Source organism: Drosophila innubila (genome assembly GCF_004354385.1).
Source record: "Drosophila innubila isolate TH190305 chromosome 3R unlocalized genomic scaffold, UK_Dinn_1.0 2_E_3R, whole genome shotgun sequence".
Taxonomy (NCBI): Eukaryota; Metazoa; Arthropoda; class Insecta; order Diptera; family Drosophilidae; genus Drosophila; species Drosophila innubila.
Window position 1 is genome coordinate 17,759,693 of NW_022995380.1, and position 16,424 is coordinate 17,776,116.

Below are 16,424 nucleotides of genomic sequence, written 5' to 3' on the forward strand. Positions count from 1 at the left end.
TGTCTAATTAGAATCGAATTAAGCGCACATAAAACTTTATGGAAAGAGGGCTTGTGCCAAAAAGTGATGAAGCACACACACACACACAAACAAACATTCATAAATTTAAAAAGAAGCCATTTATTGATGGCCACGGCGTCAAAATCATAATTAATCGAATTTAGAACACCGCTATCTAAACTGAGTAGAAAAGCCGGTTTTCTTTTGTCGCTGAGAAAGCGCACAAAACAAAACACTGTTAAGATTTCTTCATTCTTCTATTTGTGATGCTTTCGCGCGAGTTTATGTAAATTGTATATGTATGTGTGTACATAAAGTATACAAGATATGCTAATGTTATTCTATATAGCGATAAGGCAACCAACATACATTTTGAAAGGTGAATGAATTTGGGCACATAGATAACAACAGTTTGAAGACAAAAAAAAAAACCAGAAGACGTCAGCTACTGGATCTAGATTCTAGAAGCACCCTGTGTACTTCACACACACATAAAAAAAAGAATTGAAATTTGTAATAACAAAAGATAGTCAAAAAAAAGACAAAACACAGTCAGCGACAGGAAAACCAGCGAGGAACAAAACAACAAATGTGGAGACGGAGATGGAGACAGAGACACCGAGAGAGGAAGAACGAAAAAGAGCGGCCAAAGAGAGCGTACGAATGTGACAAGACTTTGTACTTGTATTTGTATCCATATGTCTCAGTATCTGTGTGCGTCCGTATGTATTTGCATTGGAAACGTTGGCACTGCTGACAGCAGAGAGAGAGAAGAAATGCTGCTGTTGCTGGCTATCTTGAGCCCTGCCTGGTGTGGAGTTCTGTGGTGTGGAGGTTTTTTTTATGCAAAATATACTCTGGACCTTGCCACATAAATTTGAATACCAAAAGTAGCTGCTAATGTGAAGTGAATTGTAATTTGTAATTAAATCCAAGGCTTACTTCTTCACGTCGAACAACTTCAAGCTGAAGGCGCTTATGAAATTCCTCGCATTCATCTTTATACTTTTCCATTTCTTCTTTGGTCTGACGCATTTTCTTCTTGAGTACATCCAAAAGTGTACCTTGTGGAATGCTGGTCGTCATGTTTGTGCTTTTAGTTGTAGTTGTGGGTGTTTGATAAGTGTTTACACTTGGACTTTTGCGTTGGCAGCCAGAGGCAGATGAGATACTTAAATGGGCGGTTGGTTGGCAGTAGGCACTGAAGCACACTCGTTATTTATTTTCTTTTTTTTTTTCGAAATACAAATTTCTTTCTATATGGCAGCACCAAATATTTTCGTTAATTTACAAAATGTGAACCACCAACACACACGCACGTAGAACGAACGAACGACCGAACGAAGCGACGACACAGACAAGAGTATGCGCTAACCACCGGTTTTATTCTTCTTCTTCTTTCTTTCTCTTCTACTACTTTTTCTTCTTCTTCTTTTACTGGTTTGCTTCGTTGCTGCTGCTGCCTGTCGTCGTGTATTTTTTTTCTTTAATTTTTATTTTTTTAGTGTGCAGATCCGCTCAAATTCTGTCGCACTTGATACACATTAATTGTTGCATATAAATTTCGTTTGACTACTTTTAAATATTGCTTTTTAGTAGCAGTAAACTGCACAGAAACTACACACACACACGAGAAAAGAAGACGATAAAACGACGCGAGTCTGCGACTGACATTTGTGAGTACGTAACTGGAAATGAACCGCTGAAACACTTTGCATGCTCATGTCTACGAAGCGGTGGTGGTGGTTTAGTACGATGCGCGAAAGAGACAACTGCTGTGTGTACATGTGACTTTCCAGTCTGACAGTGCCTCGCCTATGTGTCGTGTCGTTCGTATATACATGTGTGTGAGTGCGAGTGCGCTAGCATGTGTGTATATGCGGCTTTCCCGCTGGAAAACCTGTTAAAGCCGCTAAAAATTTCAGTCATGTTTGTTGTTGTTTTTTGCATTAATTAGTGAAGAAATATTTGAGATTTTTGCCTTTTTTTCTCCAATGCAAATAATATTATGCAAAATTCCGAGCGACAACGACGACTGGTCAATTGCTCATTTGCTAGTGCAAATGAGTAAGCGGCATGTCATCGACTATCGGCAGAAAGTACATGTACATGTGTGTGTGTAAACCTGCCTCCTCTCTCACTTACCACACCACAGGCCAACCACACAAGATAATTGTATAATACAGCATATAATGCCGGTGCTTTATCAGGCTTATCAACACGCAAGCAGAAGCAGCAACAATGACTAATCAGTTGTCACAACGACGTTAAGTGTATTGTGTGCGCTTACAGGTGTGCAGGTGGTTTGTGTTTGTGTTTGTTGTGTTTTCCATGATCCTGTTGTGTGACAGGTTGCGATTGCCCCAATTGCCCCGATAACGATAGGCAGCGGCGATAGGAGCAACAAGTGTCGAAGCGATTTTTGTATTTGGTAAATGACATAATTGTTGATAATATGAAATTGCCAATGGTTGGTTGATTTCAATTAAATGAGCACGCCTGCCCATTTTTAGACATGCGGCATTGAAAAGAAATTAAAAGTAAACGTCAGTGTCACACATACATACATATGTACATTTATGTGCATACACTACCAAAGTGGGGGGTAACTTATTTTGTTCAATACACACGTTGTATGAAGGTCATTGGCGTTTTGCTTTGGCTGCGAGAACACGTAGAGAACGTGTGCTGCAGCGAGAATACATTTAGTTTAATATAAAATAATAATAATTGAATGGTGCGCGTCAAATTGGCGAGCCAAGTTCACAAAGAAATACATTTTTGGTCGAAAACGTTTTAAGTATTTAATTAAGCTGCTGTAATCCAACTGTTGCTATTTATGGAGTTTTCTCAAGCTTTGTAAAATATTTATGTACATATGTATGTTCTTCTCTATCTACATGTCTATGTGTGTGTGTGTGTGCGGGGGTGGGTATAAACAACGATAATTATAGCAGTAATAACATTTAGTCTGTTTCTTTATCGACTGCCTTTTTGGGCGCCGCTAGTCATAGAATGAGAGAGAGCGAAGGAGAGGGAGACTGGAAGCAACAGGTACTCACGAGAATACCGTTAACCGGTGTCAACAATGTACAAAATGCAGAAAGCGCAATTGCGTAACTAATTAAACAATTGATGGCAATTAAGTAAATATGTGTATTTACTAGATAAACAGTTGAAATAGTTTTGTGCTGAGCAATAAGAAAAAGCGAACATCATATGTGTGTGTGTATGTGTGAGTGAGAGAGCTTAACACGTCAAAAAAAAGAAAGAAAGAAACCTTCACGAAAGACAGGTAAAACGACTAACTTAGTACACATTTGTTTGTATGTCAATTGGGTCAAGATTTGCACAAATCTTTAACTATTGCAATGACAAGAGACTTGAACGCTACACACTGTAGTGGGCCATCAAAGGGTTAAAGCAGAAACCGAAACAAAATTCAGTAAGCAGCAAAGAAAGCAACGAAGAAAACGGCGACGTAATCGGTTTGCAATGTGCAAAGCACACACACACATCGATACACACATATGTATTTATGAGTGTATGCATGTGTGTGTGTGTGCGAAAATGAGGAGCAGACAACAAAAATTGGAGCAGTCATAGATATATGTAGAATATATAGAAAACCTAACCAAACTTATATGTGTTTGTTGTTGTTGCTAAATTGGCTAAAACGCTTATCGAAGATGGTGGTAACAGCAAAGGTGGCTTGAAGAAAATAAACAGATGATTAGTAGATACGTATATAATGTATATGTAATTGCCCCTTTCCCGCACCGCTAATTACCCGCTTGAGTTGCGTATTCATGATGTTGTGCAGCTCGTTGCGAATAATGTTGAACTTCATCATCGTGTCGGAGCTGAAGATGGATCGTCCAAAGGCCAAGCCCGGATAATCAGCGCAACGTCCCTTGTTGCGTCTCGCCTCCCGTTCGGCAACAATTTCGGCCGCTTCGCTGGTGCAGCGCAGCTTTGACCACTCGGCTGTCTGTGTGTCCTCATCCTCCGTGTTCACCACAATCCCCTCGTCAATGGCGCCCGCACTCAGATCTGTCGCAATGCTGTCGCTGCTGATCTCCATGACGCCGACGCCGCCGCCTTGACGTTTATTACGCTCCCTTTCTCGCTCTCGCTCCCGCTTGCCGCCAGTTGATGTCGATGACGATGATTTCTTTTTACGTTCCGACTTCTCTGACTTGTCACCTTTATCACGCTTCTTCTTCTTTTTCTTCTGCTCTGTTGACTCTACAGCAGTCTGACTCGTTGCAGTCGCCTCGTCTAGGATGCTGCTCTCATCCGTGGGCGTTGGACTATTGCTGCCCACGGAATTAGTCACGGATTCGCTCAGCGGCAGACTGAGCGTACTCCGACTGGCGACAGGTGGCGCCACTTCGGGCTCCACTTCAGGCTCCGCCTCGGGCTGCAGCTCGCCGCGCAGATTGGAGAGCACACCCTTGGAATCGCCGCGATAGAGAGCGGCCAGAATTTCCTGCACGTTGGGCACATTGGGACGCCGTGTGCCCGCAAAGCGTGGATGATGCTGATGGCCGCGTCGCTTCAATGAGGACGGCACAAGGGACGATGAATTGGAATTATTGGTGCTGTGACTGCCAGCACCGCTGGTGCTGGACAGCGCGTCCTCATCGACGCCACTGTTGTTGTGAGACATGTCCAAATCGTAGTCACTCCAGCTCCAAATCTCCGAGTCCTCTGAGTCACTTTCTCTTACCGTCGAGTTCTGGAGTTGTTGATATTTGTCGTATAGTTGCGCTATATACAATTCGGCCTCCTCATCGTAGTAGAGCAGATTATCAAGCACATTCAACTGCTCCTCGATGGAGCCCCAACGGGATGACAGCTCCGATTTAGCGCCGTCAGCGTCGTTGCTGCCACGCTTACTTTGTTGCTTCTTTACCTTCTGCTTTTGATTATCACTCTTTTCGCAAAACAACTGTTTATTTGCATTTAGTGTGCGTTTATTACGCTGACGCTGTTGCTGCTGCTGTTGCTGATGTTTTGTTGTTTTTGTCTGCTGTCCTGCAGCAGCTGCGCTGCCTGCTTTAATGGGAATTGTTGATATTACAATATATCGATATCGATATGTCTCGAAATAAACATCGCGCAAATCAGCTGATTTGCATATATCGATATCGATAGCTAAAAAGTGTGCACAAGCCAAGGCAAATATTTTATTAAAAAATATCCAATTACACTTGGCTTGTGCACACAGATGCTTTTCATTGCATACACAATATGACCGTTTTAATTAATAATCTTGTTTGTTCATTATTATGCTTTTTGTCTGCAGCAGCTGCTCTGCAATCCAAAAAACACCGAAGGTTGCCACCCAGCAAAAATGGTCGATCTGGCAAGTCGAACCATTTTAGGTGAAAAGTCCAAAATTTTAACTTGGAAAAAATACTTTTTTCCTAATTTTTCTTAGCTTTGGAGCTAGAATTTTAAATTTTTTTTAGAGTATTGTCGATTTTCTATACTTATTTTAGAATTAAATATGTAACTCTTCCCGAGGGGTGACGAACTTTAAACCTTCTTTAAAATCAAATAATTTTCAACAAATTATTAACTTATTGCAAAGAAATTGCATTTTGTAATCTAAATTACCTAAATTTTTCAGTTGCTTATCGTTGCCACCGCTTGTCAATAGATGGCGGTGTGCGCGTTTTATTTGGTGCGCAAGCGTTTGTCTTCTTGCCGCGTTGCCAACGAACTTTTTGAATAGTGGCGTTTGCGTTGCCGGCTTTGATAAAGCCGTTAATGTTGTTGTTGCTGTTGTTGTTGCTGTTGTTGTTGTTACAGCTGGTTTTGTTGTTACAGCCGCTTTTAAATGTTGATTATGCGTTTTTGTTGCATTTTTCGCACTGTTTGATACTATTTTGTTGTTGTTGTTGGGCTTGGGTTGCTTTTGCTTAGGCTTAGTTATTGTTGCTGTTGCTTGATTTTTGCTGTAACTCACTTTTTGCCACTCATATGCATTATTAACTTTTGCAGTTCCTATTGTTAATGTTTTTTCGTACATATTAATTATAAGCTTTGGCTATTGTTGCTGTTGTTGTTGTTGTTTGTGATCTGATGCGTGTTCAAAAAACAGCTGTGATCATAGTACCGTTAGTTTGAGTCTTTTCTATTTTTACTGATGATTTAATACAATTTTTCTCCCTTCTTTCTTTTTTTTTCAAATTTCAGTCGCGCGTTGAAATTAGCTAAAGAAAATTTTGTATTTGGCCAACTTCCGCTACACGTTGTTGTTGTTGTTGGGTATGCGTTGTTGTTGATTTTGTTGTAGCGGCTTTTTGCGTTTGATTTTATTTATGTAATTGAAAAACACTAAGATTTTATTTAAATTGAATTAAATAAAACTAGTGTTTCTCAACAAATGTTGATTAATAAAAGTAGTGATTTAATTTTTTATAATTTTAATTTATATTTAATTAATTAATTTATTTATTTTTTAATTATTATGCGGCTTGCGGCGGCGGCTGCTTGCTGGTTTTTCGGCCCCTCCGGCAGTTGCTTGCTGCTTGCTCTGGCGTTGTACTTGAAAGTGGTGTGTGTGCCATGCCATAATTTCTGTGGCCATGCGCTCACGCTCAACAGCTCACCAGGGCGAACGCTCTCTCTCTCTCTCTTTCTCTTCGATCTAATGTTATTGTTGTTGCTGTTGGGGGAGCGCCAGCGCCCCCTACCGTGTGGCACATGTGTGCGAGTGAGTCAGCATTATGCACACATTTGTATATGTACAAGTGTGTATGTAATTGTGTTGCACTGTGATCGTCAAGCAGGGGAAAGGAGTGAGAGAGACTCTCTCAGTCAGCCCACAGCCCCCATCCCCAACGCCCACTCACACTCAAGCATTAGTTTGCTCTCAATTTGGCGCTCTTCGAATATTTCCTGTTAATTTCATTTTCGTTAGATTTAATTGCCTTGCTCTCTCTTCTTCTTTATCATATTTTCGCATATTACTCAGCGAAGAGTTGTGTGTATCTCAATATCATCGTCATTATCTATTCAAGTGTTTTGGGTAGGGCCAACATAAGTTGCCTGATAATAATAATATACGATGATAATTTGTCAAAATATTTTGTATATTTATGTTGTCTGATAAGTATTTATTTACTTATACAGATAATACGCTGGTTACCTGTACACACTAAACATTTTTTGAAACGCTGCCAATTGGCAACGCCATTTTGGATGCCAACAATATAAAAAAAATAATGTCCTTGAAATACTTTTAAGTCTTGTAGAACGACAGAACGTACCAATCAAAAGTCAAAGCAAATGAAATGAAAAAAATTTTATTTAATTCGAGAAAAGTTAAGAAAAATTGTCTGAATACTGCGCGCTATTTCAATTTTCCTAGTACACAAAACCAAAAAAAAAACAAGAACAATTTTCTGAGCAAATATTTTGGCAAAGCCAAAAGCAGAGCAAAGCAAGAAAAAAAACTCACATTTGGCTTTGCTTTTTCGTTATTTGATACACACATACACGCACATGCAGCAATCGCAGTGCGTCTCTCTCACACCTAGAGAAAGCTATTTTCAAGTGCTGCACACACGCATTTAAAAATAGCGCTCATCAAAGGCGTTGCCAACAGCAAAATATTTGGTTGCTACTTGATGATATTTTTTGAATTTGAATTTCCATTTAAAATTTAAAATTTTCCAATTTTTTTTTGTGGAATTTAAAAGCACAAACATACAACAGGCATTTCCCTAAACATTTTCCAAATTTTCTGAAGGTGCCAACAAATTAGCATCATCTCGTAAAATACGCGTAAAGTTTGTGATGGTGACCAGATGGCACAGATTTTCAATTTACTGCAGTTTGGCTGTCACCAAACCGTTTATACATATATATAAAGTCGTAAAAATCTAATTCTAATATGGATTTCAAGTGTATTTCTTGCTTTTATTTGCTTTCTTTGAGGTAAACTTATACTTTACAATAGAATAATGTGGGTTGAAAGCATAGACATAATAATATATAACATAAATATTCTTAAAAATATTCTACAGAAAATGTTCAAATTTCTTTTTCAAATTTTTTTTAATGATCTCACTTTTTAACCTCATTATATTTATAGATTTCCCTTCATGCAGTAGTTTGGGCAGACTTAAAAAAATGTATATTGAATCAATAAATAATTCTTTTAAGGTCGGTTTGAAATTAACCAAGTAAATAAGTGATTTGGGACAAATTGTGGGAACCAATATAGCTATTGTGCAGAAATTTGCCAGATATACTAACTACGGCGTTAGAAGGAAATATTTGAGGTATAAAACCAGGAAATAAATCTTTTAACATTATTTTTTTAAGCGTTTAAGTTCAATAGACTCAATTTATAAAAGTTATTGGAGAAACTAAAAAGTCTTGGCTATAAAAATTCTATCTTAACACTAATCTAATTCGTGTAGATTGAAGAATTAGCTTGTACTCACGTTCTGCAGAGCTTTGTTCTTCTCCTCCAGCTTGCCAGTGACAAGGGTGAGGGCTTCCTGGGTCTGATCCAATTCGTTTTCAACGGTCTGGATCTTCTTTTGCAGCTGACGAGCCTCCTCCTCGGCCTACAGGTGAGGCGGGTGAACAAAAATAGAGAATTACGTGTAAGTAAATGCATGTGTTAACAAGTTAACGGCCGTCAATTATGCTTTTTGTAATAACAAATGGTTTTTCTTTTAGACTTGTTTCTCGGTTCGTTTAGTGCGTGGTGCGTGTGTGGTAGGTGAGATACATACTATATATGGGGCAGTGCAACATGTTGCATGGTTGAGTGCTTACCTTCTCGGCGCGGGTGTTGGCATCGCGTGCCTCCTGTTCGCAGACGAGAGCACGTTCCAAAGCTCCGTCCTTGTCGACTTTCATCGCTTGCATCTTCTTCTTGATGGCATCCATGGTGGCTGGTTTTTTGTTTTACTGCTACTCGAAAGAAACTGAAAATCAAAATCAAATTGGTAATTGAAATTATTACAACTGTTGCAATGGCCACTCAATAAAAGTAATAATAAATTCTGTAATAATCATCGCTACAGAAGAAAGAAAGTGCAATTTTACATTTTGTATTTCTTTCGTTTCTCACATTTACATTAAAGTAAATATATTAAAGGTAACAATTTTTAATAATTACTCATACAAATTGTATTTCGCGAAGGATATGATTTAAATTTATACAGAAAAAACACTGATTGTTTCTCTTGGGCAACTTTATGATATATTAGACCAAATTTGGTTAGTATATACTTATAATTAAGCTCCGACTGAGCTTTTATATAACAACTATAAGATTTGTAGGATTTTTAAACTCAATTTAAAATGACGACAATCATTGCAAATCTCGTATATTTTACCAATTTCAATTTAACAACGTTTGACACAATTTTTGGTAACTCTCTACTTAGAAATGCTCACAGCTTCGGTATGTCGGATGTGAGCTGCATAAATAAGTATTAACTTCATATAGCACATCTGAACAGTTCTCAATCGCATTCTCATTCTTGTTTTGCGTACAAACAAATCGTTGAAAAACGTGAGCTACGCCTCACTGACTATTGCGTTAAATGATTTACTGAGAGATGATTGACCAGAGAACAGCAACAGCAACCGGCGCAATAAAAGACGCCAACAAACGCCAGTTAAATATTAAAATCCGTCTGATGAGCTGAAACAATGGTAGAGTGTCTGAGCATGAACCCAATAAATACTGACTGCACATTTAAGGAACAACAATAAATGGTGTACAACTTTTAAAAATGCATTAAGACAGTTGAAGAAATCACTAAAGTATCAAATAATTTTAAACAATGGATCAAATCTGAGAATCAATATGTTATTGATTCAAAAAAATATATATATATTGTTCCTTTGAGTATAATAAAATGTTATTGAATTGGATGCTCAAGTAAATTAAATGGTTGACTTAAGATAGGACTAAAATGAAATCAAAGATAAATAGCTGGAACTCAAGAAAGGAATAGATATGGAACTTGCACTGGTACGGTTGTGGTAAAGTTGTCAAAGAGTTGTCCAACTTCCAATTGTCATAACTTGATCAAAACTGAATAGATTTTCAAACGGAATATCATTTTGATCATGATTTGGCCTCTACATTTTTTCTGTATTCAATTTTTGTTCATTTAGAAAACTTAATTATTTTCGACCAAGATTCGATTTCGATGCTAATTGTCCCCCCTTTGAAATTTAGAAAAATCAAAATTTTAAATCTCAAGCTTTCACTTTTAATCATCTCCTTATATCGTAATTTGTATAAAACAACACTTTAAACTTGATTCTGAGACCTTTCATTTTTTTGTTACAAATCATGTGAAATTGAACAATAATTTGGACTTGTAAAGTGACTAAATCCGCAGTCTGTCCAACTTCAAACTGTCATAACTTGATCAAAACTGAACCGATTTTCAAGTGGAATGTTATTTTGGTCATGATTTGGCCTCTTAATACGTTCTGCATTCAAATATTTTCAAATTCGTTCAAAAACATTTTTTTTTACTCTAGGTCTGTTTATTAAAAGACGATATCTTAAAATTTAAATATGTTTTAAAATTGATTTTTTGTAAGTTTACGTAGCGGTACTGTTACCGAAACCGAAAGAAAAAAAAATGAAATAGAACCTTTTACCGAAATAGTTATTTCGAGATGTACCGGAACCGAAACCGTAACCTATATTTGTTTAGGTTTGATTCCCTGATATTTATTTATTTAACGCAAGAAATTCTTGTTTAGCTGAATTTATGCTTAAACCTTTTCTCTGCGCCCTCTGACTCTACAGAGAATTAAGAATGATTGTCAAGTTGAAAAGGCAGAGAATGCATTTATTGCAAGGCTGACTCACTGTGAGAGAATTGTGGACTCAGCTGGTCGCCAGAGAAATGCGAACAGGCTTTGGGCAAGCCCTAATAATATAATACTTGACCAACATGTGAATTTGTCATGCCTGAAATACCAAACTAATTGAGTCAGTTTCGTTTCTGTGCTAAGATCACACTTTTCGATAATAATCGAACCTCTTATTATTCGAGTATGTTCTCATATATGTATATATGTTAAATATTTTACTTCTTACATATGGGTTTATTTTTAACACTTTTGTTTACATTCCAGCTCCTGAGGTAGGTTCCAGGCTTTTAGGTGAATAAACAAAGATTGACAAAAATTGGAATTTTTAAATAAAATTGCAATCGAGGCACAATTTTTATACAGGTTGACGGACACTCCAGTCGGACAGACGGCGATTCAGAAGGTTTGAGTTTTGAGATTGGGGGTAAATTGGCATTAAATGTTGTATGTATATGTCGAGGTGACACAATGAATTATGTTTGTTTATTCAGCAGAAAATCACATGGAATTTTATATTTTTGGCGTCTTGAATAATGGCAATGACATACATATTTTGTAAATGTATAAAATGGGACAAAACACAATATTAATATACTATAACTTAAGTATTACTAACAAGGTATTTAAAGCTTGTATTGCGATATAAAAGTGGGTTCCAAATGCGGCTTAGAATAACAGGGTAATTTGAGTCTTGTGTGACTTAAAGGGTGTAAAAGTGGTTTAGTTTAATTTTTATTTAGAGCTCTACAATTAGATACTTAACCGTTTCAACTGGGATATATTATAGATTCTTAAGATAAGTTCTCAGGTGGCAATATGAATGGAATTTTATACGCTTCTTAATAGAAACACAAAAGAAACAACTTTTAAGTCAATTATATATATTGTAAAATTGTACAAAAATAATTAATTGTAGGCCAACCTCTTCTCTAGCACCAATTCGGCTGTCTTTAACGCCTTGATATTCAACCTGATTCTAGCACAAAATTTTCCAAATTATCCATGACAGAAAAAAACAACATTTTTTTGTTATACATAAAACGATCTTGCTCAGCTATTTTTAACACTTAGATATATGTATATATATATGGCCGATATTTGTGGGTCTCACACATAAATGTATAAGTGTGTATACGTGAGAACGTTTCAACATTCCTGCAACGTTGAAAAGCTTTCGCAAAGCTTTCTCTCTGTGAAATGCTAAAAATAACCTAAAGTGGCATCTGTTGAATATTTCCTAATATCTGCCCAAATGGATATTACTTAATACAAAGCTTTTTGAAAAATCCGAAAGCATTTCGCCTACGTTCTGCCACAGAAAGTTTTGAACGTTGTGGGCTGTGGTACAGTATCGAATTTCATAGATACAAATTTGCAATGCCCTAATAACTACAAAAACCAAGGATAGAAAGGGATATCGAAAAGAACAGAGAAACAAACAAATTAAAGTAATAAATCTCTTAAAAAAAATTTTCGAATATCGTCAATCTATTGCTTAAAGAAATATCTCTTGGTATCTGTCCCACATATTGTCCTTTCTTAATATTTTCTACATAGACTAACAGACTCATAAAGTTTATCAACACAAAGAATATTTATTTATATGAAATGCAATCGATTTTATTGAAATTCTAGAAGTCATGTTGTGGTTAAGTTTTCAAAGACATTGAGTTTTTGCTTCACTTTAGTCATAATTATTTGTTCATATTTTAATCTTGTTGCCAAAGTTGCTTAACCTCAATTTGGGGTTTTGAACCGAGTCGATCTAAATGTTTGAAATACTTTTCAAAAAAAGATTGCGGTTTGTTGTCTGAACTCTGAACACTGCACTATTTTTAATTGAAATATTTGTTATTTAAAATTAAAATAACTTATTTTTATATACTTTTTTGGGTTCTGTTGATTATGTAATATATTTTTCGAATGTCCTTTTTAATGTTAAATGTAAAAAACTTATAGCACTTTTTTATAATATTTAATTAGTTAAGTTTATTTGAAAATATTGTAAGAGTTTAATTTTGTTTTTTTTTCCTTTTACTTACAAAACTTTTATTCGGAGTTATCCGCGACTTGAACGGATTGTGATGTTCAACTGAAAATATTTATTCAATATACTGACGTTCGATGCCCGCTGTTTTTCGATTTCAAGCTCTTTGCATTTGTGTGCGTGCTTGATTGTCTGTGTGTAAGTGTGAGAGCGCGCCAAAGTATCTGTCAGATACTTTTGGGCAACGCAAAGCCGAAGCGCCGTCGCGTCGTCGCTTCGCTCAGCAGCTGCCGCCATGCGTTTTGCATGCTCAACACAAAAATCTCGCTGGCCGCTCAAATTTTTATTTTGGAACTGCATTTGATGGCTCTCAATTTACGAACGCTTTTCTGCATAAGTACGAGAAGAAACAGAAAAAGAACAGAACAGAACAGGGTAAAACAACACAACTACAGCACAAATGGCCATCTCTCTCTTTCTCTCTCTCCCTTTTTGAGCAACTTTTAGTGTTGCTTTCACCTGTTTCTTTTGTTTGCATTTGTATGCGTGAGTATCTCTGTTTGTGTGTGTGTTTAAGGCGCTAAAAATTTCAATATAGATTTTTTTAAAATTTCCCAGTTTTTTTTTTAAAAAAAGCTTCATCTGCCAGTATTTTTGCTTGAAAGTTTTAGCTTGTTAATGTGTGCGTACCTTTATTTTTATTTATTTTCATATTGTTTTGCTCTTTTGATATTTTGCATCTATTTTTAAAATTCAGTTATTGATATGCCAAAAAACAAAATCTTGTTTTACAAAATTTTACCTATCTGTATAAATGTGTACAATTTTTCTTTTTTAATAGACTTTTCAACGTCACTTTTGGCATGGAACAAATGTACTTAAATTTTAGCAACAAGTGCAAATGTTAATTAACTGAAAACCAATCATGACTCACAAGCCATTGCACTACGTGAAAAACCCTAATAATTCATATGCAGTTTCCGATTAAAAGTTTTCTTATATAGATACCATTTAATGCAATTTAACACGCTCTTTATTTTAATAAATGTAAAAAGCTGTGATATGCAAGCCAATATATGTTTCAAAATTAAGCTGGATTCTATCTAGATAAATAGATTATATTACTTTCCTATGTTTTTTTAAACTTAAACTTAAGCTTAATATAAATGTAACCGCGACGTACAAGCCTTAAGTCATAGAACTCTTTCTCAATTTTTAATTTTATATATATATATATTATATATGTTTCTGCCAAAAATTAGGTTGGGTTTGTGTTAAATTTCTGTAATTATTTAATTCATACAGTCGAAAATTACTTAATTTAGTTATTCGAAAAGCACAAAAATTTAAAAGATTTGAGTTATCAATAATATTTTAACTTTCTTCAGTCGATCGGATGTTAAATATATTTCAAAGTATTCAAAAGAAACGTAGTATATTAATAGAAAGCATTTTAATATTTATCTGCTCGCTGGCGTCTAGTTTTTCTTTTGGAAATTGCTATTTAGCAATGAGGGCACATACATGTTTAGGCATTTATAATTAAATCTGAGCAACACCCACATAGTGACGCAATTGTTTTCATTCAAAAGATTTTGCCAATAGGCAAACACGAAGCCAAACGGCAATATTTAAGTATTACATACTATGTAAAATATAAGTATGTGAAAGACCGTGGACCGATGATAGTATTATAATAACCAAAAGGCCCGAACAACTTGCTAAATATGAAAAATCAAATCATGGCCATTGGAGAACAAGTGTAACATGTATGAAAAACAACGGAGTTTCATAATTCGTATAGATATATACTTCTAAAAACTATATGTACAAGTTGTCTTTCTATTCAGGCTTAAACAAGTGCAAAATCTTGTTAGCAAAATTGCCACCATATTAGGAGAAAATTTTAAAAAAGTAAAGAGGCATTGGTCTATGCGACATATTAACACTTGCAACATATTTTTTACTATTGTATTACTTATATTTATGTTTTGTCTTTTATTTCTTATATAATTATTTCATGGAATTTTAAATTAAAAAAAGGATATATGATATAAGCTTACAACTACAATATTAAGTTTATTATTTTTTATTTTAAGCCCGCATAGATGAATATAACTTAAATATTTCTTAAAATTTTACTTAAATATATGATAATTATTTGCAATGGAAAAATTAAAAATAATATATAAAAAATAACAAGCAGATAATCAGTGTTCTCTTTTAAATGAAATATTTAATGATACCAAGTGAAACATAGCAGCTCTAATTGTTTGCAGGTAGGGTGCAACAAAAAATGAAAAACAATCTTAGACCGATTGTTAAGTCGTTGAAGGATGAGGGGTAGACCGGGAGGCAGACGGACCAACCTAGTCTCAGTGGCGCGCTCGTGTCGACGTCCCGCTGTTCACCGGCTCAATTGATGACTCAATCGATGTCGTTGTGGCTCCTTGTGAATGATTTGAACTCGATGTCGAACTGGTTGAGCTTTGGTACTAAAAGGAAATCTTTGCGACGAGCCACTTGCCTTGCATAGTAGCTGCATAACGGCCAAGGTGAACCACAGACAGCGCTCGATGTATATTCCATATCAAATATCGTGGTGTGCATGTGAGAAACTTTTTGGTGCTCTTAAACAACGTCACTGTCAATTATTTGCAAATTACATATAAAGTGACTTAGATCAGCTGACCTTGAACTTATCGCCAAATCGTATGTAAATAAAAGATGTGTGCACATTTATTTCTCAGCCGGAAAACAATTGCGAATTCGAAATTTCTTGTACTCATCTAAAGAATTTTGGCAAGGCACACGACTCATTTGATTGGCATCAAGGGCATGAACATAAAAAGATCTATTTTTATAAACGTAAACAACAGCTGCATATATATTAAATGATTATTTGAAAACAAATCTTTTTAACATTTTAAAAAGATTACAAATTGATTTACAAAGAAAAAACCGCCAAATGTATCGCGATAATTTTTAATTATCGATAATTGTAATCAAGCAAATCTGAAACAGGCCATCCCTGGCCGGGTTTTGTTTTATCATTTCATAACAATAACACAAATAAAATGTCTTTTATAGAAAAGTTGAATTATTATAGTAAAAGAAAATCATTTAAATATGGCATACCCTTTCTAATTATGATGGTGGCTGGCTCATTTGGATTACAACAGTTTTCCAATCTTAGGTAAGCCAAAGAGGAAATTTTTACTTCAACTCACATGTCATAACACATTTGTTGATTTCAGATATCAATATGCTAAAAAGCAGCCGGTGACACCTGAAGAAATGAAGAAATATGGCGTGAGTATGAAGAAACGCCAAGAAGTAACGCTTGAAACAGAATATGATAAAGTTAAATCCATTGATATTGACAATTGGTCCAACAAGCGCGGTCCGCGCCCCTGGGAAGAGGAGGAACTCACAAAGTCGGTAACGGCAAAACAATAACTACAAGACATATTGTGATTTAGGCGATAATGTTTATTAAGTGACAGCTTGTAAATAAAATTATAAATAATCTTTAAAATGCATTTTATTTGTTTTTTTA

The 16,424-nt window shown here is 35.7% G+C and overlaps 2 protein-coding genes across 22 annotated transcripts in view; one reads left to right on the forward strand and one right to left on the reverse strand.

Annotated features, from left to right (window-relative positions):
- Window positions 1-13,069, reverse strand: part of LOC117790808 (tropomyosin-2) — a 29,397-nt gene extending 16,328 nt beyond the window's left edge. For 8 of the 21 annotated variants that reach the window (XM_034630383.1, XM_034630384.1, XM_034630382.1 and 5 more), the window contains exons 1-2: window positions 5,626-6,055; window positions 3,791-5,061 (exon numbers count right to left, since the gene is read on the reverse strand). In XM_034630383.1, coding sequence (XP_034486274.1) covers window positions 3,791-5,061; window positions 5,626-6,040 — 1,686 coding nt within the window. In that variant the 5' untranslated portion in view covers window positions 6,041-6,055. Of the gene's footprint in view, window positions 1-942; window positions 1,728-3,790; window positions 5,062-5,625; window positions 6,225-8,465; window positions 8,592-8,805; window positions 8,958-12,920 lie in introns of those variants that run through there. The other 13 variants (XM_034630395.1, XM_034630394.1, XM_034630390.1 and 10 more) reach the window with 13 other exon arrangements.
- Window positions 13,070-15,903: 2,834 nt separating this feature from the next.
- Window positions 15,904-16,405, forward strand: LOC117790856 (cytochrome c oxidase assembly protein COX16 homolog, mitochondrial). The gene is made up of 2 exons (XM_034630466.1): window positions 15,904-16,061; window positions 16,123-16,405. The coding sequence occupies exons 1-2, from the start codon at window positions 15,943-15,945 to the stop codon at window positions 16,322-16,324; spliced, it is 321 nt and encodes a 106-aa protein (XP_034486357.1). The 5' UTR covers window positions 15,904-15,942; the 3' UTR covers window positions 16,325-16,405.
- The last annotated feature ends 19 nt before the right edge of the window (window positions 16,406-16,424 follow it).